Raw genomic sequence first — 24,355 nt, 5'->3', positions numbered from 1 at the left:
GGTTTAATCGAAAAAATTGTTCCGTTCACAAAATAAAACTATAAATGGCTCCAATTCTTTTTTATAATGTTTTAATTATAAAATTAAACTGTCATAACCTAACCAAACTAACCAGACTTGCTAATAATGAAAAAATCCAATACAAAAAAATAGTGACACGGGTGAGATTTGAAACCGACTCCTTCAATTTATCAGCCCGGCACTTTATCCACTATATCACCAAGGCCGATGGCATCAACCCGTATTGGTGTTCCCTCAGCCAATCAGAAGCCTCCAAATAACACTGTTGGCAAAACTAATCCTGGAAAAAAATTCAGCCGTTTGCATGTGATTTCAGAAGGTAATCAATCTCTCAATACAAAATTGTAGTACAATTACATAATGGTAAAATTTTATATTTTGTATAGCTTAAACAGTGTTTGTCCCTATTATTTATTATGAAAGCTCTTATTTATATAAGTCTACATTATATAGTCCTAAGGTCGCAATGCTCTTGCAAAGATAGTGAACTAAAAATATACTAGTGTCAAATATTATAAACACTCTATTTTCATTGGGAAATATTAGTTATGAATTTAAACTATATTAATTTGGGTTCGTAGATAAAAAATAGATTAAAGGGAACCTGCATGTCAGTTTGTTTGAATGTAGCTAATGTGAATCTGTGCAGACAGCTTATTGTGGTGCATTAAACACCCACATTCAACGGTTGTGGTAAGGTATAATGTACTACTGTTCCACTGACCCCAACATTGTGTAACAGTTATAATAGTATTGTTTGTCTCTTGTACTGTATAAGTAGTCCTTATCTTAGTCAATATTGGTGGTTTATGGTTAATTTATATCGTATACAACTATTGTATGTGAGCAAATAGCGTTATTTTTTACCTAAAATAGCTAATAGTTTTAAAACACTTTTATTTGTTTGTTTGCAACTTTCTAATATGATTTAAATTATTGATATCAACCCTTTTATAAAGTAGAATTACTTTTTTATTTTATTATTGATGTCTCTTATGCTTTTTACTAGATTTTTAGATTAATACATTTTAGATATTAAATTTGTCTACTGTACTTGTTTTCAACTGGTTAAATCAAATACCTTATTATCGTAGAAAACAGTAACACGTAATATTTTTGTTTGCATAAAAGCTTAAAATATTTCATTAGAAAAACATTTTTTAAATGGATGCTTTCTGTAATTTATTATAATTTTGATGTTGGTGGCTTCTTTAACTGTGCGTTTACTTTCTCACATAAACCATAAAATCTGTGCATGGAACGTATCCAGCAAAGCAAGGGGTGATAATTACTAGGGTAAAGTGTACTGATAAGAAGTGGCAGGTACCATGATCCGACCAACATCTCTACCTTGAGCCCATAGTCCGTGGCGCTACCGACTGAGCCACTGACTCACCTTAAACATAATTATTTACTTATGATCAAATAACGTTTAAATGGTGAAAGATTCAATATTAATAAGACTTATATTAAAAAAGATCATACAAATTGCACAAGTCGATCGATATAATATTTCGAAAGACATTAAGTTATAGACACTAAAACTATAACATCTTGAATGTTTTTAGAACTTGCAGCCTGATGGGAAAAGTTAGTACTAACAGAGCGGTTTTGGCTTAAGATGGTTTACAATTTACTAGTTAGTTTTTAAGTTATTCTACTCGAACTACTATAACAGTTGTTATCCGTTGTAGGGTAAATCAAAGGAAAAAATCAGCTCGAAGTTAAAGGTCACCAGAGAATTTGCTGCGTATTACAGAGAGAATACAAGATAAGCTCGGGTCCCCAACAAAAACTGAACTTGCCTTTCAGTATTAGGTTATTCTTTGGTGCAGTACTAGACTGGAATGTAAAATTTGGTAATTCGAGTGAGCTTGTATTGTAGAAAAAAGTCAGTGATGTTCATTGGACATCAACGTAAATGCCTTAAAAGTTTTTAACTGATTTATATTTAGATAACCTTTGTTTTTTAGTTTTGTGTATAAAATATGATCCTATTGTCACATTTTACTAGTTACGGTATTTTTATTTAATTTTTCTAAAATTGTATTGCAATTGTTTAGTTGCGGTCCTTGTGATATACTTTAGTTTTATTGTCAATGGTCTTTTACAAAAGCCTGTATAAACTCATTACTTGAATACATTAAAATCTTGTAAAAACCATCTATAATTAATAAGTATATTCTCAAATTTTCTTTTCTATATTTAGTTAAGTATTTAAATGTTATTGTATTTTTATAAGTATAAACAATTGATCATGTTTCCAATTGTAAAAACATTTACCAAAATTTTCTAGAAATTTTAGAAGTAGATAAATTTATTGAAGTCCGATACTTTATTTGACTTTTTCGAGGAAAAACACAGTATTGAATTTTATTCGTGCTATTTATGCTTTATTCTTTAATTAATCTTAATATAATACATAATAATAATAATACATCTTTTTTTGTAAGAAACGATGGTAGTATCAATTGTTTGAATAGAAAACAAATTTAAACTTTATTCTACTAGCCTAGACACCCACGTTTGTGTCACTACGTAATGAAGTAAAACACACTCAGAAGAATAATGAACTTGTTCTGACAAAGGCTTGTAAAGCTGACGCTACAAACCATCGTCCAAAGACCGCGGAAATTGAAAAGCTACAAAGCTATGTTATACCTCTGTTGGTTTTAACGTTATTATAGGGTAGAGATTTAATGTGTTTCAATTTGAAATAATACATTTATTTAACATAAGAAATGTTACAATGTTATTGAAAAAAGAATTGGGAAATGCGTTATAAATTATTGTGTTAAAGGTGACGACACCTTCTGAAAAACTAACAAAGACCTTCTACAAATGTAAGTATATTAAGCTTTGCCCAAAATATTACACAAGTACAACAAGTAAAACATCACCCCAACATATAGGAGGTTTTATAACATATGGATTGAAACTGTAAAGTGTCATAATTAAACAACATACTTTCACAATTTAAAACGTTTGGTTATAATTTTACTCACAACTAACTACATTAAAACTTTGTTCTCTTAGTTGGTTTTAAGTAGTTTGTAAAAGTTGCATGTGTGAAAAGAGAGTCAGTGAAGCTAACTGCAGTACAGACTGCAAGTCTTGAAACCCTAATGAGTTTAGAAGCTATGCAATAATAATGCGTTAATGTCATGGTGCACTAACCTACAGGTTGTGGTACATTAAATACACATTTGTGGGGGACTGTTTGCCTACATCGTGTTTAGACTGACATACAGAATTATATGGCAATCGCTTAACGTGAGTTTTTGTAAATTTTACGATTTTCTAAAAGAATTAGAGGTCTTGGTATAGAATTTTTTTGCATTGCTTTCCAATAAAATTGGTACTGACGAGGGTCTATAAATTATTATAGCCAGTATAATTTATTTAGGTTTTTGTAAGCGAGCTACATGTAAATAAATGTATGCTAAATAGGTTCTTAGGGTAAACATTTTTTTGTTTCTATTTGTCATCAGCTTTTCATTTTTTACAGCTGGTTATGAATGAAACAGACGGGTTACAAAACATATTGTTGTGTTTTTATTTAATTTGCATATGCACAAAAGGATTGTGGAAATTAAAGTATTTTTTTTCATTAGATATAATGTGAATTCTAAAGTTCGTGATTCTAAGGGGTTATCTTTGGCTTTAAAAAATGAAACAAACGTTTTAAATATAAATTTAAATTAAACATTTGGAATGGATATAAATTAGAATTTTTATAACTTATAGAGATTACACATTTAAGTTATGGAAACAGATTATTACTATGCAAGAGCCCAATTTAATGTAAAAGTTCAATTTTAAGGTAATAGTTATCACTGAAAACATTGTTTCGTATTTATACAGATTAAAAAAAATACTCTTTTATATATACAATCATTCGTTTAGAATACTTTTGATGGTAATAAGATAGTTTATCTTATAAAAACGTAAATATGGATCTATCAAAACTTAAATTATTTAGTTTGGAAAATATATCAGGCAAATAAAATGGACCCTAGTAAACGTTGGAGGAATACAAGATTGGCTCATTTAAATGGCTGAAGGAATCCCAGGGGGAGCCATCAAACTTTAGATTACTGGACAAATGTTTTACGTAATCCTCAAGAAAATAATAACAAATTTATAAAATGGATAATCCCATATATATATATACGTGGAGTAAATGACTGACGAATCTGTTTTGTAACAGTACAAACTTTAAATTGAATACATTCGAGGGTTAAATTTTCTGGAGTATAAAATAAATTTAAATTAATCTTTCAAAATACGTGAGGTATATTATTGTTAGACATAAAGACATCAATTGACAACGCCTGAATAGGCTAAACATGCTGTAAGTCTAACCATTACCATTACCATTACCATGTTGATCTGTTGGCGTGAAGGTATGTACCTTATAATAAATTATTAATTATTCCATTTCATTCTAGGACAGTTTTCCGAGTGTGGAGGTCAAATGTAAGAAATACAGGGGGTGCTTTAAAGTATAGGTTATCATTATCAATCGAGTTTGGGACGCAACCTTAGTGCGGAGTTTAACCCGAATATGAGCGAATGATTAATGTGGAAAGGGGTTGGATGATCTGCGTAGCTTTGTTACTAAATACTCCTTTTATCCATGCTAAAATCAGCTGTTTCATTAACCAGGATCATTGATTAACAGCCTTATGATCAATAACAGCTGGTCTAGTCTTGATTCATCAAAAAGCTATACACTTTTCTCAGGGTGGAACTGGTGGTCTAATAAATACCTGGAGATACCTATTATAACTAGGTTGAAATATTCATATATTCATACAACTTCACCCTTATGTGGCTGTAAACATTTGTGAGTGTTTGCGGCTTGGGAATTTTTAATTTTTTTGTAAACCTTTTAAGTTCTTTTTACTAACGTCTTGGTTTTTTTGGATAGCATCAATTTATAGCCCTTTAATTTAATTGATAAAACTTGAATTGGTTTTCACAAAATACTAACTAACGTAAAATGTAATTGAAACTAAACTTTCTTTTATTGTGAGCATTTAAGTTCACTTGAATTGAAAAATTTTAATCAGTCACTCAGTTGATGGTTGTATTCAGTTTTTTACTTGATTGTCAGCACTAAATGATAAAGCTTGATTCAGCAGGTAGTGATTTAATAACCCTAGACCAGCACAGATAAGCATCAGCAGCCTAACAACACATGTATACATTTCTTTGCATACTTATATAACTTTGTTCTGTTTTTTTTTTCTTGCTACGTTAGTTTTAATTGTATTTCATCTTATATCAGTTTTCGTATTTTTTACACGTCCAAGATTAAAATATAAATTGAGAATTAGAAGCAAATAACTATAGATGTTGTGGAAGAGAAATATGACTGTCAAAAGATTAATGATAATATATTCTATGTAAAAAAATAACGGATTATTCTAAACTTGAGTAAACTTTTTATCCAAATTTAACATAGGAAAGTTTGAATTTCATCAAATTATTTTTACCGATTGGTCAAAACCCTTGTAGTAATTCAATGACTCAAGATTATGGAAAAAATCCATTCAAATCTCTGTAAACGAATGTTACAGTTTATTACAAATTACGAATATTAAATTTTGAATGTTTTTATTATTTTATATATACCATCGTTACAATTTTAAGAATGGGACATATGAGTTAACACGTTTTTTGATATAGGCTATGTTATTTATAATATCTGTAAGCTGTAGAAAAGTACGTTAAAAATATTAAAACATAGACTACTTTTACTTGTTTTTTTAACTAATACGGTAAATGATAGTATAAAATTAAAACTTGTGTCGACTTCATTTTCTTGTCATACTAAAAGTTAAAGCGTTAAATATACTTATAATATTCTAGACAAAACGAGAATCTATGTTATTGTGGATATCCAAATCCACAATTCACATCCACTAATGACATTATACAAAGCCGTGTTCAGAGCTGTGTTCATGATAGATAACACAACGTCAACTCGACGACAACAATTGGTTCATTGTGACGCACTCGATTGTGACAAACCTGACGTTAATAATCTTATAATCTACTGATCACTTTACAATGGCAAACTAATGTTTAACATAAACAGTTTACTAAGCTGTTTAAATATTGGAATTATAAAATTGTGAATTTAAAAGTAGGGTGTCGGGGTACAACTTCCCATTTAAATAGCCAATATTCAAAAATAAGTTATCCATTTTATAATTATTATTATACCTACTATCAACTAAATTTCGATTTTAACTCTTAAATTATATTTACACGGGGCTGGCTGTATGTATTTTATTAGGCAACGAACGAAGTACGGTAGCGAAAGCGTTAACCAAATTTGTATACTTACAACCTTTTACTTCATTACGGCAATTAGAATTGATTTGTTTATTGGTACATATAATAATGCAAAAGTAACTTTACGAAACTATATACTAGGCTCGGTTATGACTGGACTTGACAATCCCAACGAAATGGGTCTCTCCTATTTTAGTGTAAATTTCACGCAAGATTTTGTTGTCATTATATATTTTTTTTACAAATAATTCTAAATAAGAAATGTATATTGAACTATTTCCTCTCATCCTATTACCTTAAGTTTCATTGACACTTGGCGGGCTTATGGTATGTTTTATATTCAATAGTTACATTTCATCACGCAATTACTATAGCACTATTGAGGTGGAGTCCTGTAGGTACTATCGTAGTATTATGTTGTTCCTTTGTAGTATAATAGGATTACTAGTACCATCACGATTGTATGGTTGCCATACTGACTACTTGACAATAGACAACGAGAAGATTAGGAAACCCATGTGAGCAATATGCATCGCTCTCAACACACTTAATCCATATACCAATTAAAATAATTATAATGAACCTACAATAAGATAATTAAAAAACATTATGCACAGATATTTTAAAACTATAATAATAAGAGCATTTAGAGAATACTTGATTATTTTATGGTTTTTTTACCATATGAAAAATATGTTTACCTTTTAATACAGTTTACATAAACTTCTGCCAGTTTTTTTTTTTTCACTTTTGTTTAATTCTGGAGTCATAGCCTATACACACTGTGGGTCCTTTAGGCAGGCATTAATAAAAAATGTTAATCCTACGAAACTTTTTTTAAATAACTTTTTAAGAAATTGGCAAGTTATACTAAAACATGTCCACAGTACATCTAGCTGTATGTCTAACACAATGTAGGCAAGCAGTCCCCCACAAATTGTTATTTAATGTACCACAATCCGTAGGTTAGTGCACCGTGATGTTAACTCATTATTATTGCATAGCTTCTAAACTCATTATGGTTTCAAGACTTGCAGTCTGTACTGCAGTTAGCTTCACTGTTTATTAACAGTTAGATGCATGAACTCTACGTGATAAAATTCTCTTAACTAATTTAAATACCCATCCACAGCAAATTTCAAGGTGTCTGATTTGATTTTAAGTTAACTTTTTACTTTAACAAACCTATTAGTGGAATCTACCTAAATTCTATTATATCAGACATTTCTGGTTTTCATGTTTATTATGATTCGAGTAAAATGTCTTTTTTTTTGCACACTGCATATTCATACGTGAACATATCTAGTTGATTTAGTTACAAATTCATTTTAAAGTGTTATTTGTTCTATTTTTGTTCTTGGTTGTACTCAATTTGTTGTCATGCTATTGCATCTTCTGCCACAAGACTTTTTGAAACGTATTAATTTTGTAACTGGAGTTATTGATTGAAATTAAAATATAATAATATATTTAAAAATGTTTTTAATTCGTTAATTGAAAACATAACTATCATAATTTGTTGTTTGAATCCTTTGCTTAGCCATCTTTTGTAACATAACGTTACACTAACGGCCTCCACTCATCCTATTCTATCCAGGAAATTGGGTTTCTCTGATTGATGTATTGCCATTTTGACTTCCACTTTCTGATTTTCCGACCTGTCATATTTTCTATTGTTGTTTGATCTACTTTGGCTTTTGAACAATCACCCTGAATCACATACAATCCTCTACCTTAATAGTAGTATTATGATTAGAGTAAAATACAATACGGTAATGAAACTTTTTTATTCAATACAATATTTAGAAATTTATAAGTGTAGGTTATTATCTGAATTCTTTGCAGAATAAACTTCAGTTCTACACTACATTTATCTATTATAATACACTAAATATAATAATATATAGTATTTATATTTTGGGTTTAGATTTAATGTGGTGAAATAAAGCGTATTTTCACATTAGATTGCAATGAGACAACAATTTGCTTCAAAGACAAGCTACAATCAATATATGAATATCTTAATACATGTGTAGAAATTAGGAAACCACTTCAAGACTTTATTTACAACCTCCACAAAACTATTTAACCGTTATTTTTAAACAAATGTAGGCCATAGTGCCAACTAACAAGAGCATTAACTACATTAATATTGACAAATAATTATTGTAAAGGTGCCAATTTATTTCTTAATCCAATGTTTTCCCTTACCAACATAATTTAGCCTGACGTCCATATTTGGGTTGCAGTAATAAATGAATTTATATCATCCCAACCATAGTTAAAAGAGGAAACCATTAAACCTCTATGTAAAGGCCAACAAAAGCATATCTAAGCTTTGTAACTTTTCAATTTCCGCGGCCTTTGAACGTTGGTTTGTAGCATTGGCTTTACAAGCCTTTGTGAGAACAATCCCTCTGTTTTGTTTCTATGTTTCATGTGGTGGGAAACTCGTGAATCTAGGCCGAGGTTTTCTATACTCGAATTCGAAATAAAGTTTTGTAAAATAATTTTTTTTCAATTGAGGTTGTGAGGTGAATTTACAGGTGTCTTTTATTTAAAAAAGGGTTTCCATTGAGTATGTTAATTGTAAAAATTCAATTTAAGTCTGGAGTGAGAAACAAATCGATGAACAATGAAAAAAATCTTTTGAAACAAATACTATTGGTTAGTTACGTCAATTTAATTAAGTCCCTGTTGCAGTAAACCTGCAGACTAAGTAAATTTATGTTTTTAAAAAACTCTTATTGGGTGTTGAATCATTGGGTACTTGACAAAAGGCTGATTTTACAAACTCGGCTATTAGCCTAAAGTTTAAAATTAATAATGGTTTCTCAAAATGTTGTTTGATGCAATAAGCCTTATATATCTGGATTGTACTCATCCAATATTTCAACTCATCCATAACAAATAGATTTCTTGATAAACATAGATACTTAAATACATAATAACTCTGAAATGGCGACCATACGAATTGTATTATAATCCAAGTATGAAAGGATATGAGTGGCACGATTTTGTAGTCTTGTCAGTAACCAAGATACGAACCACTATATTATTTTATAAGATTGGGACGCAGCTGAAGTGTTTTCAATTCAAAATGTAAATCTAACACGAGTGAGATATGTTGTGAAATTTTCTGAACAACTAATGGAAATAAAAATTATGCATCTAATATAAAAACCGTTCAAAGTCACTCACACAAACATTTACTACGTATACCCATAAGTACAATTGATTTTAAAATTTCAACTGTAATTATGTCCCAATAAAATACGTTTAAACTAAAATTGGAAATTCCGGACAACGGCTGCAACAAACTTAAAATTGAAAGTAAAGTTCAGTTTTTGTAGGGGACCCGAGCTTATCTTGTATTCTCTCTGTAATACGTCGGAAAATCTCTGGTGACCCTTAGTTCTACTGACTTTTGGCTCTGATTCTCCTTACAACCAATAAAGAATGTTTTTGCATTCTCCTCAAAACGAGTGCCATTCCTTCTTTTCCAAACCAAAGATTAGAAATGCAAAAGGCTCATTAACCTTCTCTCTTGTTAATTACTTTTATAAACTATTTACTGTTTTTGTTTCTGTTTATAACAGCTATTTATGTTATTTATGGCTATTTTAAATTTGTCATGCCTAAACGTAAATGTGTAGTTACGATGTTATATATTATACGTTTAACGTTTTGAATAAAGATTAAAGATTAGTTTTTAAATAAAACATAAAACAAGCGTATTTTTTCAAAGCTACACAATTTTGAATAATTTTATGATTATATTCTTCTATTCATTAGTTTGTCCTCTTTAAGGATAACGTAAGAGACAGTGGTCTGCGCTTGGACATTTAACACCCTTTATAAAAAAAGCTTGATTCAATATACCTTTTAATACTAATGAACTTTAAGCTGGCATAAATAGAGAACCGGATCTGAAAAATATTATTGGATAAAACGTAACACTGGTTTTAATAACCCCTCCTCCATAAATTATGTTCATGGTCAGATAGTACTGATTAATAAATTTATATAAATAGCTTATGCTTCTCTTATTTTATTTACATGACACATTTCCTCATATTTATTTTAGATCATTATGTTTTGAGTAGATGTGATTTTTAACAAACAATGTTTTGGCCTCTAGGGACCCTAATGACAAGTATTGGACCTGGTTCTTACAGTAATAGAAGATTACAGTAATAACCACCTACGTAAGGTAAACCTACCAAAAGTAAAAACAATGTATATATATATTCCCATATACATTTTCTGAAATAAAAGTAAAAAAACACATAGTTTTAAAACTGGTAAATTGTAATATAAATTATACCAAAAAAATTTTAATAATCCTATAATAATCATCTTTTATATTTGTAGATACTCCACATTAGAGTGCTCCACATAATGGCCACGATATGTCCTAGTTTTATTCAAACAAACAAAGTTAGATATTATACTTGCTATACAACAATTGGGTCAGTGGCACATTTGTACATTATGTCCCACCACAATGGTAGAATGTGGTCGTGCGTTGCACCACAAATGGATGAATACACTGATTCACATTAGATAACAAATGTTAAACCTATTTGAGACGATAATATAAACTCTTAAAAGTATAATAAATTAGTACAACACAATTAGATATTCAACAAATTTCTTAATTTTTGTGTACATCAAATAACTACACTTTCACAAATTTCAGGTTTTTTTAGTTAATTACAACACAATTTATCTAAATTTTTACTCATTACAAGTGCTTGATTAAAAACAATTTTAACGATTCGAGTAACTTATGGAAAAAGACTTTGCAATTTCTGGATGTTAGGTATGTAGATTGTATTATTGGTCTTATTTAGATATGTGCATTAATCCTGTTCAGTTATTTTGAACTATTTATTTTATTTATGATAATTCTTTATTTACTGCTGTGGATTCTAGTTTATAGTACCCAAATTAGTACTTTCCCTCACCAACTGACTGCCTCCGATCTTTACAACTCTGCTGTCTTGTCTTTCCTTTGCAGTCTTCTAAGGTATTTTCTTATCTGAGATATAACTGGTGGTGTCGTCCTGTAATCCAGCTACTAGAAGGTCACGAATTGTGGGTATTTATAGGCATGCGCTGTGGATGCGATACTCCCTAGTGTGGATTAACGTCCACACGGGTGAGTACTACGACTATCCGCAGTACTATCCTGATAATTAGACCAATTCGTATATACCAAAGGCAAAAATGTGGATCGGATTCCACTATAAACTGTAGGTCCCTTAGTTGCCATTAGCTGTTTGGGCTATTAATTAACAGCTGTGTCTAAGGAATATGTCAGCCTTAGTCACTAACAAGGCTACAAGATCGCGCCACTCACCCTACACTCATCTCCATTCATACTTGGCTTAAAATACCTACTTTGTGTGGTCGCCATTTCATTAAAAAGTATTAAAAGTATCTGGTCTCGTAATAGGTCCAAAAAAACCTTGACCTTCAAACTACCTATGAGTTCATTTGTAGATATTGTCCTGATTAAGCCATTCTCTTTTCTTATTAAATATCTTGTCCATATAATCAGTATTATCATAAAAAAATAGCAATTAACACAGGTTAACGACTCTATCAGAAATTTTTTTAACATTGAGATGAATAAACTAATTTATACCCATAAATCGTGAACCAAATACTGTAGAACCATTTCCAATGCAGCGATAGTGTTAAAGATCATACAGAATGTATTCTTAACTCACTTAATTTTTTCACCGTACTGAATCAATCTTCCAATACAAGTTGTAGCACTTTACTTCCCATTTAGAGAGCAATAATTTAAAACATTATGTATTTAAATATTGTTGAGATCACAAGGGACATAAGTCACAACAGAAGGAGGAACGTTTGAGCGTCTGTCTGAATAAATAACACAGCGGTGATGTCACCTCCCTGAGGTACGACGCTTGATAATTAGAGCTGGAAATGTGATGAATAAAATATCACTTATTGTCTCTCTTTCTGGCTTAAAATACGTAAATTCTGGTTGTGCTGTGAAATGTTTCCCTGGGTTGGAATAGGGTTTTGCTCTGACATTTTGTAAGATTTTAATATTAAGTTTTTTATGGTCATTTCTTTGTACGCATTACGCCTAGGTATTTTTGTCTTGTTACTTAATTCTCTTAAGTACTATCCAACGTATTTTTTCGAAACAAATACAGCTAATAAATAATACATCCATTTTCGGGAACGAGCTGGTCTAGATGTAGAGCACAGGACTTTTGTTCTCGAGATGGTGGGTTAAAATCCCGCCAATCACCAATGGATTTTAATCCATCTGTATTTGAGCTATGGTGCTCCAACTTCTAGGCCTACATTGAAAATATGTGAGCAATAATTTTCAGCCAGACCCCACTCAAAAAGTAATAAATAAAAGTTAAATTTAGCTTACGTTTTCCAAAATTATAAACAATTTATCAATCTCGAAAAACAAGTATTTGTACATAATATCAAAATTCACCTTATATCTTCTTCATCTTACTTTAAACTTACTTGATGACATGGAAGATTGATACTTTTCACCTGACAAGGTTGTAAGGGAAATGTTATGACCTTAAAATAAAACTAGCCATTATATCCTATTTTGGATATTATCGTTGTTTCCGAACTAAACAGTTTAGAAACTACATAAAAAACTAATTGAAATCGCTGTCGGAGATTTATATTATATTATTTACCCATACGTTTTTTACATGTGGTTTTACATTTAAATATTAAAAGAAATCTCCCTAGGAATTCAAATGTGTAAGAATTCTATGAATTTATCTTAAATGGGATTTTGAATTGCGTAATTAGAGCTGGAAATGTGACGAATAAAATATCACTTATTGTCTCTCTTTTCGGGTAAAAAAACACAAAAACTGTTTCACCATAGTTGTACTTTTATATGGGTTGGTATGTACTTTATGCTAAGGCTTTTACACAAATTTGGTTCGTTTATTTTATTTCTTAAGACGGTTTTCCCAATTATAATTTCTTTATTCAATTGTGGACCATTGTGTACATGAATAGTCTTTCAATTGAATAATAATTGGTATGTATATATCTACACATAACCTAAACAAAAATAGTTGCATCAATTATAAATTATCTCTGGGTAATTTATAGCACTTTATTTTGATTATTAATTATTTGATATCTGGTATTTTAGTGTAGTTCAAAAAATATATTTCTAGGTTACTTTCTGCTATTGTGGTTTTATTACAACAAACTTAAGATACGATTTAAAAATAACCCTTCTTTGACTTTAGTATTATACGTGGTAAAGTAACGAAATAACATGGCTATTATATAATTTAACTCTGAACATTGTCTTTTAGTTTTAACATTAACCCGATGTATACAATTTCGTAGGGTTTTTTTACAGTTACAATAATTATTTCAAATACATATCTAGCAATATCTATTAACTGAATCTTTTCAAGTGATGTTAGTCACATTACGCTATGATGGTGTCTTAATTGTTTAACACATTGTTTGTATACATGACGTACTTTAAATTCAAAATAAATTGTAAAAATTACATCGAAACGAATGTTACACTTGTATGTTTTGTAAAAATTGACATCAATAGTTTTTCGTTTCCATTAAAATATCATGCAAAATGTGTCTGCCAATGAAATAACCCAGACTATTTTCTTTTTCACATTTAACGGTATTTTGAAATAATATAAATGCTTAAAAGATAAAAAATATTTCTTTAAATGAATGAGTGGTTGGTTTAGTTTTTATTTATATTTTTAAGTGTAGTCTGAACCAATAATCAAGTTCCAAAGTCTATCATACAGGTAATATGACGTTGAAACAAATTCCCTTAATTTTTATATTATTGATTGAATTCTTTAAAAGCTAAAGAACAAAAAAATCACCATGAATAGTGGCATGCTACTGTTTGTTTTAACATATGGGGTTTTGAAAATCAACAATGCAATAATAATCTGCCAGTGTTTTTTGCCCTAACAAACAGTATCATAAATACCCCCTTTTAATATAAGTATCTATAGACTTGTTTCATTAGTTAGGTGTAGAGCTTTTTTTATTTTTTATTTTTTTTTATTTTTTACTTTAACTTATAATAGGATGTATTAAATACCGGTATTACGTTATGGATATTATTTAATCAATTAGTCCTTTGTATAACCTACTATGGTATTCAACTTTAGGCATGATTACTTTGGTTAATATTAATGTAACAATAAATATCTAAACTACACTTTAAAACTCTATGGAATGTGAATTTCAAATATACCACGCTAAAGTTTAACTTAACTGTGGATTCAAATGTTGAAAGAAATCTTCTCTAAATCTCGTAATGAAGATAAAGATCTTTGCATTCAAACGGGTTATTAGGAACAAAGTATGTTTCTTACTTAATTAAATTTACTTTTTATCCATTTTTTAGTTAATAGTTAGTTTTTAGTTTTTTAGGTTTGATATGCAATTCAATATCTTAAAACATTTCTAAATAATATTTGGATTTCAAGAAAGATATCATTGCGTTAAGTATACAGTTTGTATGGATATAGATTTTTTAAATACTATTCCATAACATCATAAATCTATTAAAACTAGATATTAAACTTACAACTAGACACAATGGATATATTTTACACAACAACTTCAAAGCTCAATGCTGGAACTTCCAACGTTTCTCATTCACTCCAAAGTCATTCAAAACGTTTCCTCGCTATTACAGTCCAAAGTCGTTTGTCAGTTATAAACTTTCGGAGAAAACTATTTACATTTTCAATGTAATCTTCTCGCCATCTCTTATAACTCCAGACATTCCTATCTTAAGTTCGGTATGTTTCACGTTGTTCTTATTAAGGAAGCTATTATGGAATTGAATAATTAAGTATATCAGGACCTCTTTACTGATTATCTTGTACAAACAAGCTTTAAAAGAGATGAGCTGGTCGAGGGACTTCCAACCAGTCCTAGTTTAAATATTTCTAATAGTTAATGCGACTTACATTTTTTTTCTCCGTAACTTTTCTCCGTACAACAAGGGTTTAATACACAATATGCAAAGCTCTACACGATTGCTGTAATGAAAATTGAGAATGTATATGATTAAAATATTAAATATTAAAAAAACTGTTTCAATGTATAGCCCAACACCGTTCCTATGACCCGATATTGCTGGTTCGCGAGCTAATCCTTATTTATCCAGTTCTACACATTCATGCCCAATTTCCTAAAAATCGGGCCAAAATAATTCATTAAAGTCTTCGTGGACATTTATGTATACCATGAAGACGTAAAGATTTGAACAAATTGTGTTTTTAGCCTCTGGGGGTATCAAAATGAAAAGAAAATCGGTTTCTCATCTAGGTCTTTCCATGTCGACTGCAGTAATACTGTAGTTGGTTCCCTAAAGGAAAATTTGCTAAAAGGACGGGTTTTTTTTCTCTCTATATAAATACTACCTACACCTAAAAACCATGCCCCAACTTCAAAAAAATATTCGTTTTCTATTTTAATCCAAACAGGCTGTAAAATATTACATTCACACTCAATTTAAAACATCGATGAAAAATATAACTAATGTTAAGCCGTATATAAAAAAATCCTTTTACCAATAAAAATGCCAGGGAATAGTTTATGTTTATTTTATTACAGTAAAATTTCAGTATGTTTTTCCTACCGGTTAATAATTTTTATTTTCGAAACTTACACAAGTAAAATTGAGGTTAATAGCAATATTTAGTCAAATATGTGTGTCAGAAAATATTGACAACAATTACCAACAGTGTGTAAATTTAGTAATCAGGGCTCTATGTCATGAAAGAAAATATGGGCATCAACAAAAATATGCTTTCTGTACTGCATGCTAGGACGAAGCGGGGGATTAAAATATGAACGGGAGCATAAAATGTAAAATAGAGGAGAATAGCTTCTGATTAATACAGCATCAAAGAGTTGTTTGGATCGTCCCATTGTAGCCAATGCTTTGTCTGTTGCTATTGCAGCCATCATTTAAAGCGGAGAACATGTATTTGTATATACATTAAGCGTATGGTACCAGAACGGGTTTTAACTCTAATTAGGCCCTAGTTTCTTTAAAATATTGCACTTTTCACATTGGACGGTCTTGGATGGTTTAGAATTATAAATACAAAAACCAATACACTGTAATATACAGTCAAAAAACAGCAGAGGAATAGCGAGTATGGGTTTTTATGAATCAATATGGATATGAAGTAAATTTATGAAGACACTGCCCAGAGGGTTCCCGCAACTAAATGCTGCATTTTTAGATCAGGTGGAAAATTACACCAAAAAATAACAATAATGATTCTTGTTTGTATACCTATTTCTATCCTCATTGTTTATATTACAATAGACACAAGTCATAACAGAATGAGGAACGTTTGAGCGTCTGTCTGAATAAATAACACAGTGGCGATGTCACATCCCTGAGGTACGCCGCTTGATAATTAGAGCTGGAAATGTGATGAATAAAATATCACTTATTGTCTCTCTTTCTGGCTATAGTCAGAGATATTATTTGAAGCAAATAAAGATGAATCCAAAGCTAGATTTTTAATATTGGGTAAATTGGAAACAAGTCGTGTATTTTAAGGTGAGAGCAAGTGGAAATTGAAGTAATTGTGAAATGAATGAGAGCATAGCTTTATAATTTAGATGGCATTGTTTTTTCTAGTACTATTGAATACAATGGTAATGATAAAATAGTATGGTTGCAGTTTCAAACATCAAGAAGCTAGTGACATTCCTTTAGGCTAAACTAGTGGGTGATCTTCTGATTCATACCATCTGCCCTAATAGTAGACAATTATTACAGCTTTGAAATATTCGAATACTCTATGCACTTGAAGGGAATGAAATGCAAGGTATGCGACTATAATTATTTTATTTTATTTTACCAAAAGGTTAAAAAATACTGAACATCTATCTACGAGCTAATAGGCATAAAATCTTGAATTATAAAATATTATCAGTTTTGTTCGCCAGGATACAGATCAGCATCGTTCACGACCACTTTATGAGTTACTGTAAATATCGAAACTCGCTGTACAAGCTTTTCTGTGCGAGTTGTCTTTATTGTTTATGTTTACTGTTCGTAAAAATACCAACGGATAACGAAATATTTGCATTTTCATTCAACATAGAATTTGCCTTTTAACGGTTATGTGAAAAACTATTGGATGGTCACTAAAGAATGCATAACGTATATTTATATTTTTTCCTTACAAGTAAAGTAGGCCTGCATATCACCAATTGTATTTTATGTATTTTGAAAATATACTTGAACTAGAACATTTTATCATAACCTTTTTCACGTGTAAAAAATACATTGACCCATAGTTGGAATAAAAATAAAATGTTTCACGAAAACACTATGTTAGGATGTGAGTTAGTACTTTGTAGAATTTTTTGGTTTATCTGACACATTTATTCGCCAGACTGGACTGTAAAATGATACTGTGAAAGGTCCAGTGATAGTGTACTCTATTCAGGTGTTTAATGTATCCTATTTTACCATTGCAGAAGGTTCTTTAATCCATCACATTGAGTCCCCCCCTTCATCTCTGCAATGTCCCTCCAAACCTTAGCCTCTCCACTGTGCCATATTCTGACCTCCATATTGTCTCCAGGAGGATGATGACCCCGGGTTATGGTCAGCATGGTCAGCCTGGTCACAGTGTTCCAGAACTTGCGATGGAGGCGCCATCTTCCAGATTCGATCCTGCAACTCCGTGTCACGGTGCAAGGGGTCTCCCGTGCGCTATAAGATCTGCAATATGCAGGTAAGTCGGTTAGGGTGGCACACAAAACAATGTTGTATTATATATGGTTTTGGATTCTACACAAAGGTGTAGTTGGATGTGGGACCTTTGTGTGGTCAGATATGGCACATAATATTGAGGAGAGGTACGCTAAAGCATTTTCCAGTATATAACATTCTGCCCAATTTCAATGTAGTGTATACTTAGTGGGACTATTGTATACGGTTATGGGTAGTGTTACTAAACAGCATGGTTAGGTAGAACACCATGCTATGTATTCGGTATAATATGGAATAATACAACAATTATGAATTCAAGAAAAGGTACGATATGGTAAAGAACGCTACTGGATGGTGTGGTAAAATAATGTAAGGTTTGATCAAACATAGTGTAATGTATACGACACTGGGTGTAGTGAATGGTTGAATACTGTATGGTTTTGTGCAATACTACAGTATGGTGCTATTTTGGATGCACGGAAGATTACAACGGTACGAAAAATAATCGTGTTGTGGAATACTCTACTGTATGGGGTACGGAATGGTTGGGTAAGTTTTTGAACAACACATTAGTGTCAAAGTGTAGTATGGAGCTTTCTAATCCATTTTTAAAACCTTTATATGAAAAATTTTACAGTGTAAACTATGTTTTTTTTATCATACAATATATTGTATTTTTATATATTTCATCAGTAAAATAATATTTTTGTTTACTCTCCGTTATTTCACGTTTCAATCTATCATACATTATAGGATACTTACCGATGATTGTTCGTGATAAATGGAAATAAAATTAAGTACTTATACAAGCGTTTAATAATTTTGAAATATTCAAAAGTATATCTGAGAATTATTGTAACTAAATAAACCTATAAAATTCCTAATTTTTCATTTCACCGTAAAACGTCAAGATGACAAAAAGTCAATTGAAGCGAACTGCTCTTCTTTATTAAATGGACTGATAAATCAGAAAAGTTAATTTATAATTGGCATCAAGAGGACAGCTTTGAGTTCCGTTCAGCGGCGGAATTTCTCGCTTTACGAAAATATACATTTAATCTCTTAACGTCGCAGTTTTTCAAACAAAAATATTTTTTAATTTTGTTAATTAGAATTCTATTGTTATAAAATTGTGTCTTGAATATGTTGCAGTATTTTATATTCAAATTTTAACAATTACACTTGTACTTATTTAGAAGATTTTTGTATATATATAATTAGCTTGTTCCTTGTTCGCTTACTTTTTAGACTTCATTTTAAATTGCATTGTTATAATTTAGTCAAGATCTATAATAAGTACACTACACATCTCATTTTTATTTATTAAATAAAAAAAATAATATTCCAAATAATATTATAACTCCTTTTATATTAATTTTTAAATAACTTATTGATCAGTTCTTTGTTTGAAGTTCATTGTTGGTGATGGTGAGTTAATGTTGTTCAAAGGTTTATTGCGGACATTTTCCATCACGAATGTAAAAAAACAATACACAACGTTTCGGGGTCTGGAATCTGATCCCGTCTTCAGGTGAAAAAACTTAACTAACACATTACAACTAACAATACATATTTTTACATATTTTTACATATTTTTATATGCATATTTTTTGACTAGGTACTACCCTCGGTAGTGTATTCCAACTTAGGTTGGGCGTTTGTGTATTGTTAGTTGTAATGTGTTAGTTAAGTTTTTTCACCTGAAGACGGGATCAGATTCCAGACCCCGAAACGTTGTGTATTGTTTTTTTACATTCGTGATGGAAAATGTCCGCAATAAACCTTTGAACAACATTATTGATCAGCATTGTACGTGTTATTAAATTTACAGAAAGTAAATAAAAGAAACGTCTTATAACACTTAAAACATATATTTACGCTTATACTGTTACTCACAAGACGGTAAATATACAAAAAGATGCATTTCGCCTATTGGGTCTGATGATGATTGGAGTGTCCAATCGAAATCGATCACCACTTACCATCTTTTTTGTATATTTACCGTCTTTTGAGTATAAGCGTAAATATATGTTTTAAGTGTTATAAGACGTTTCTTTTATTTACTTTCCATTAATTTTTACTAAAAATATGATACAAACACCATAAATGAACTATTTATAACCGATATACAATTTTTGACATTATAAATTAATGTTACTACTTATATGTTTTGTATAAGATTTTTACGTCAAGAAACCCTCATATAAATCCCCAAATGATCGTGAGGATATCATACGCTCTGTATCACAGTAAGATCTTTCTTTCCTCAAATTGGCCGTCAGACATATCTCTGTTTATCAGATTTCCTATTCTCGTACACAAATATTTCTTTTTCTTATTCCATGCTTCCATCACGCTATATTCTCTTTTAACCGCTACGAATTTCACACTATAAAATCTTTCCGACATTTACTATTGGATTTTCATTCTTATTCATCAAGAGTTTAAAATATTCAATCTTGTGCAATTTAAATCAATTTTAGCTCAATTATGTATTAATGTGAGTGTTTTATCCTTGTAAAAAGTAATACTGTTTACATATAATAGAAACCACCAAGTCAAATAGTCCAGTATTTTTAGAAGTATTTGGATTGTAAATCCCACACATAAAACGAACTGTCATTCGCACATCGCTCACTGAACAAGCATTGATTGATGGAATCTTGCTATTTATAGTTTAGCAATTCCTCGAATTCATCAATGAATTAATCCCACTGAGTAAAGCCACTCAAAATACAATAGTTAACTAACACTATCTAAATTAGTTAACTGAAGTTAACTTCTAGTTAGTGTTATTCATCACTTTCTGTTTGTTATTACTATGCGTGCTTAGTATTGTTTTCCTAGGACGCAAGGCACGAACCCGATATTGTTTTTCACATTTCAGGCTTTGGCACATATCACGTGCTAAAATCCATTGGCAATTTAGTGGTATTTGAACCCGTGACCTCAGTGACCGAAATTCCATGCACTAACAACTAGACCAGCTCGCTCCCCATCCATGCTTAGTGTTGCCTAACTTTATTTTGCAAATTGTATTCTTAATGCGCTAAAATTTAAAATAACGAATTTTTATGAATATATGAATAAATACCAGAGTTAGCGCTGTTCCTTAAAGAAAAAAATGTGGAAACAACAAAGAGACAAGAACCTTTATTATACAGAGTGAGGCAGTGAGAGCACCCCAATTTTCTTTCGTTGTCACACACTAAGTAAAGCAACAATGAATGAACAGCTGTGCTCATGCCATCAATTAAACTATGCCATTCTAGTAAACATTATGCCTGAGGCTATTAACACTGAGATTTTAATGTGGAGACTTATTTTTAAAATAGTGATTACTGTACAAAAATCTAGAGATTGTTTGGACGACATTCCATCTTTTGTCAACATAGCGCTGTTTCAGATTGGTGAATTGTTTAAATTTATTTAGGATAACGGCTTGAACCTTAAAAAAATCTGTGGGTGCCGCAAAACTCTTTGTACACAAGCAAATGTTGAAAGAGTGCTAGTCGCAGTAACTCGAAGTCCAAAGAGATTATCCAGGAAGCTTTTGTTGTTGAAAGCTTTACGTTGACTCCTTTTTTGTGGGGGGGTTGGGGGTTATTCTGATAAACTACTTGAAGTTCGAGACATTTTAAAGTCACTCCACAGATTTGCTTGGACCGAAGCTAAGAATGGTCCAAAAACTTAAGTGATTCCTGAAGAAATGCCGGAGGAGTATTTCATGGAGTTCAAGTGACTAAAAAGGAATGTCAAGTAGGACAAGAAAGTCACTTGCAGGATTTTTTTTTCAAGACATGATAAAAATTACTATGTTAAGTTTAAAAATGGCAAAAGATAAGCTGTGTTTTCATGTGCTATTATTCCTATCGATAATAGGGTGAATATTATTGAGTTTATACTATTTATAAATTGGGGCGCTTTCATTGCCTCACCCCGTAATATTAGTCCTACAATAGTTATTTGTGTAACTAGTGTGCGAAGTGGCACTTTGCTGCACATTACAGAAACGTTTACGCTCGAGCTGCAGGTGAGCGTGAAAGGTTTCTCGAGTGCAGCAAAGAAACTTTGCGCTCACGTTACACATTATATTTTTTTTTACAGTTTACTATAAAGAATATAAATAATTAGTCTTTCAAACGCCAAATAACACGGTTTAGGTAAGGTTAAATCTAAGCCCTGGACGAAAATAGGATGTTACGAACAGCTTTGTCACGAAACTATAAGAAAAATTACTTAAAATGGTTTACAATACCTGCATGTAGTAATCCTTTGTTGCTGATTTAGGCAACTAGTTTCGGTTCTTGTTTTGAACCATCTTCAGGCCTCAAGGTGTCAAGTGATTACTTCATTCGAAGGTCGTTAAAACAGAGTTCGATAAATAAAACACATACAAAACACGATACACGGAACGGACACACATTACAAAAGCACGGAAACACGAAGGGACATTGACAATCGATCGTGACCGGGCTGAGGTAAAGTCTAGACTATGAAAAATTACTTATGTTAGTTCAAATTACCTTGGTCTGTTACAGCCGTGCCCTGACAACGTAGAGTTCAGAGAGTTGCAGTGTGCCTCGTTCAACAGTGTTCCTCACCGTGGCCAGCTGCTGACGTGGACCCCGCACTACGACGACGACCACCCCTGTGCTCTCATATGTAGAGCTCACTCCGGAGAAGTGTCTCAACTAGCTGCCAGTGTCAGAGATGGCACTCGCTGCAGACCGGGTAGCTTGGACATGTGCATTGATGGGAAATGTCAGGTAAGTAAAGTCGGCAACGTAGACATTCTTTAGATTTGTCATCCTTATGAACAAGCTGGAGACAGTCCTTTTTTAGTTCCTCCGCTAGGGATCGTGCTTTGTTTAGATTTGTTTCTACAATGACCTATCAATTAAATTGGTTTAAACACATATAATGTTGATAATCTAAATGGTTGTGTTACAACTAGTTTTGGCTCACAATGGAGCCTTTTTCAGGTTTTTCCAAGGACATTGTCGCTTCTTCTGAAGGTAGTCAAAGTTCATAAATATTTACAAAATATATATGTGTTCTATGTTTTGGAAAATGTTTATGAACTTAGACGATCTGAAGATGCGAAGATATCCTTGGGAAACCCTGAAGAAGACTCCATTGTGAGCCGAAACTAGTTGTAACACAACCATTTGGTTTATAAATCTTACAGGTATTTAAACCACTTTAATTGTATCTTGATAATCCGGAGGCTACCCGTTCGAAAAATAAAATTACTTATCCCCTAGTTATGTAACCACACAGTAAAGCATAACTATTAACCCTGAAATAATATTTTAAAAATCCGTTGACACTAGCGCCTAATGTTGCCAAATATAAACTAAGAATTAAAAAATTATCTTTTGATTTTACAATGGGATAAGAAGTCTACTTGTGTTGGCTAGTTTGTTGTAAAAGTATGTTTCATCCCTAGAGCGTAAAGTGACTCTTTCTGAACCAAGCTCAACTTCAAAAAAAAGTGATGTTTGAAAAGACACTATTTGCCCGTGTGATAAACTACATTTTTCTTCATTTTGCAATATTTAGACAATCAATTAAGTCTTTCGATTCATACAATTGCTTACAACTACTTACAACATCCAAGTTAAAACAGCTGACTTTTACTCTTCAGGGATAAAAAAAGCAACTTTGACTCGCAACGCTTGTATTATGCATGTGTAAAATGATTCATAATTACTCAATATTTGTATTTTTCATCATAATTGTGTTAGTGTACATTTTACTATCAATATGGCTAACTACTGACAAGAATGTAAATATAGACCACAAACGATTAAACAGTCTATAAAAATACTTTCAATACGTGCAATTGTTTATAACAGCGGGTGTTTACTCTCTAGGCAGAAAAAGAGCCACTTTACACCCGCCGTATTTATTATGTCGGCTGTTTTTGGGGCAGTATGAGAAAAAAATCTAATATTTTAGTCATTGTGGGCCTAGCTGGTCACCGAAATGTGAAAGTGCTAACCTACTAACTAACGTTCGCTGGTTTCTTAAGGAAGGTCAAGAGTTTATTTCCCCATTTTATGGTTCAAAATTTAAAACTACACCAGGTTATCGTCGACCTTAGGGTGTTTTATTGATGATCCAGACTAAAAAACAGTAGCTATATTAAGTTATCTAACTCCTTTCTACAATCACACCTTTGCTACCAAACCCGTTCCGTGCGGAATATAGTAATTAAGCAATACCATCGAAATA

The 24,355-nt window shown here is 31.3% G+C and overlaps 1 protein-coding gene across 1 annotated transcript in view; it reads left to right on the top strand.

Moving 5' to 3' along the window:
* LOC128996531 (protein madd-4-like) overlaps positions 1–24,355 on the top strand; it is a 103,693-nt gene that overhangs the window by 44,216 nt on the left and 35,122 nt on the right. Inside the window, exons 3-4 of the mRNA XM_054421916.1 lie at positions 17,985–18,137; positions 22,657–22,884. Coding sequence (XP_054277891.1) covers positions 17,985–18,137; positions 22,657–22,884 — 381 coding nt within the window. The remainder of the gene's footprint in view (positions 1–17,984; positions 18,138–22,656; positions 22,885–24,355) is intronic.

This window comes from Macrosteles quadrilineatus, unplaced genomic scaffold, assembly GCF_028750875.1.
Source record: "Macrosteles quadrilineatus isolate MER2022 unplaced genomic scaffold, UCM_ALF_1.0 Scaffold_6__1_contigs__length_79288215, whole genome shotgun sequence".
NCBI lineage: Eukaryota > Metazoa > Arthropoda > Insecta > Hemiptera > Cicadellidae > Macrosteles > Macrosteles quadrilineatus.
The sequence above is the reverse complement of the archived record's forward strand: the minus strand, read 5'-3'. Positions and strand labels throughout refer to the sequence as shown.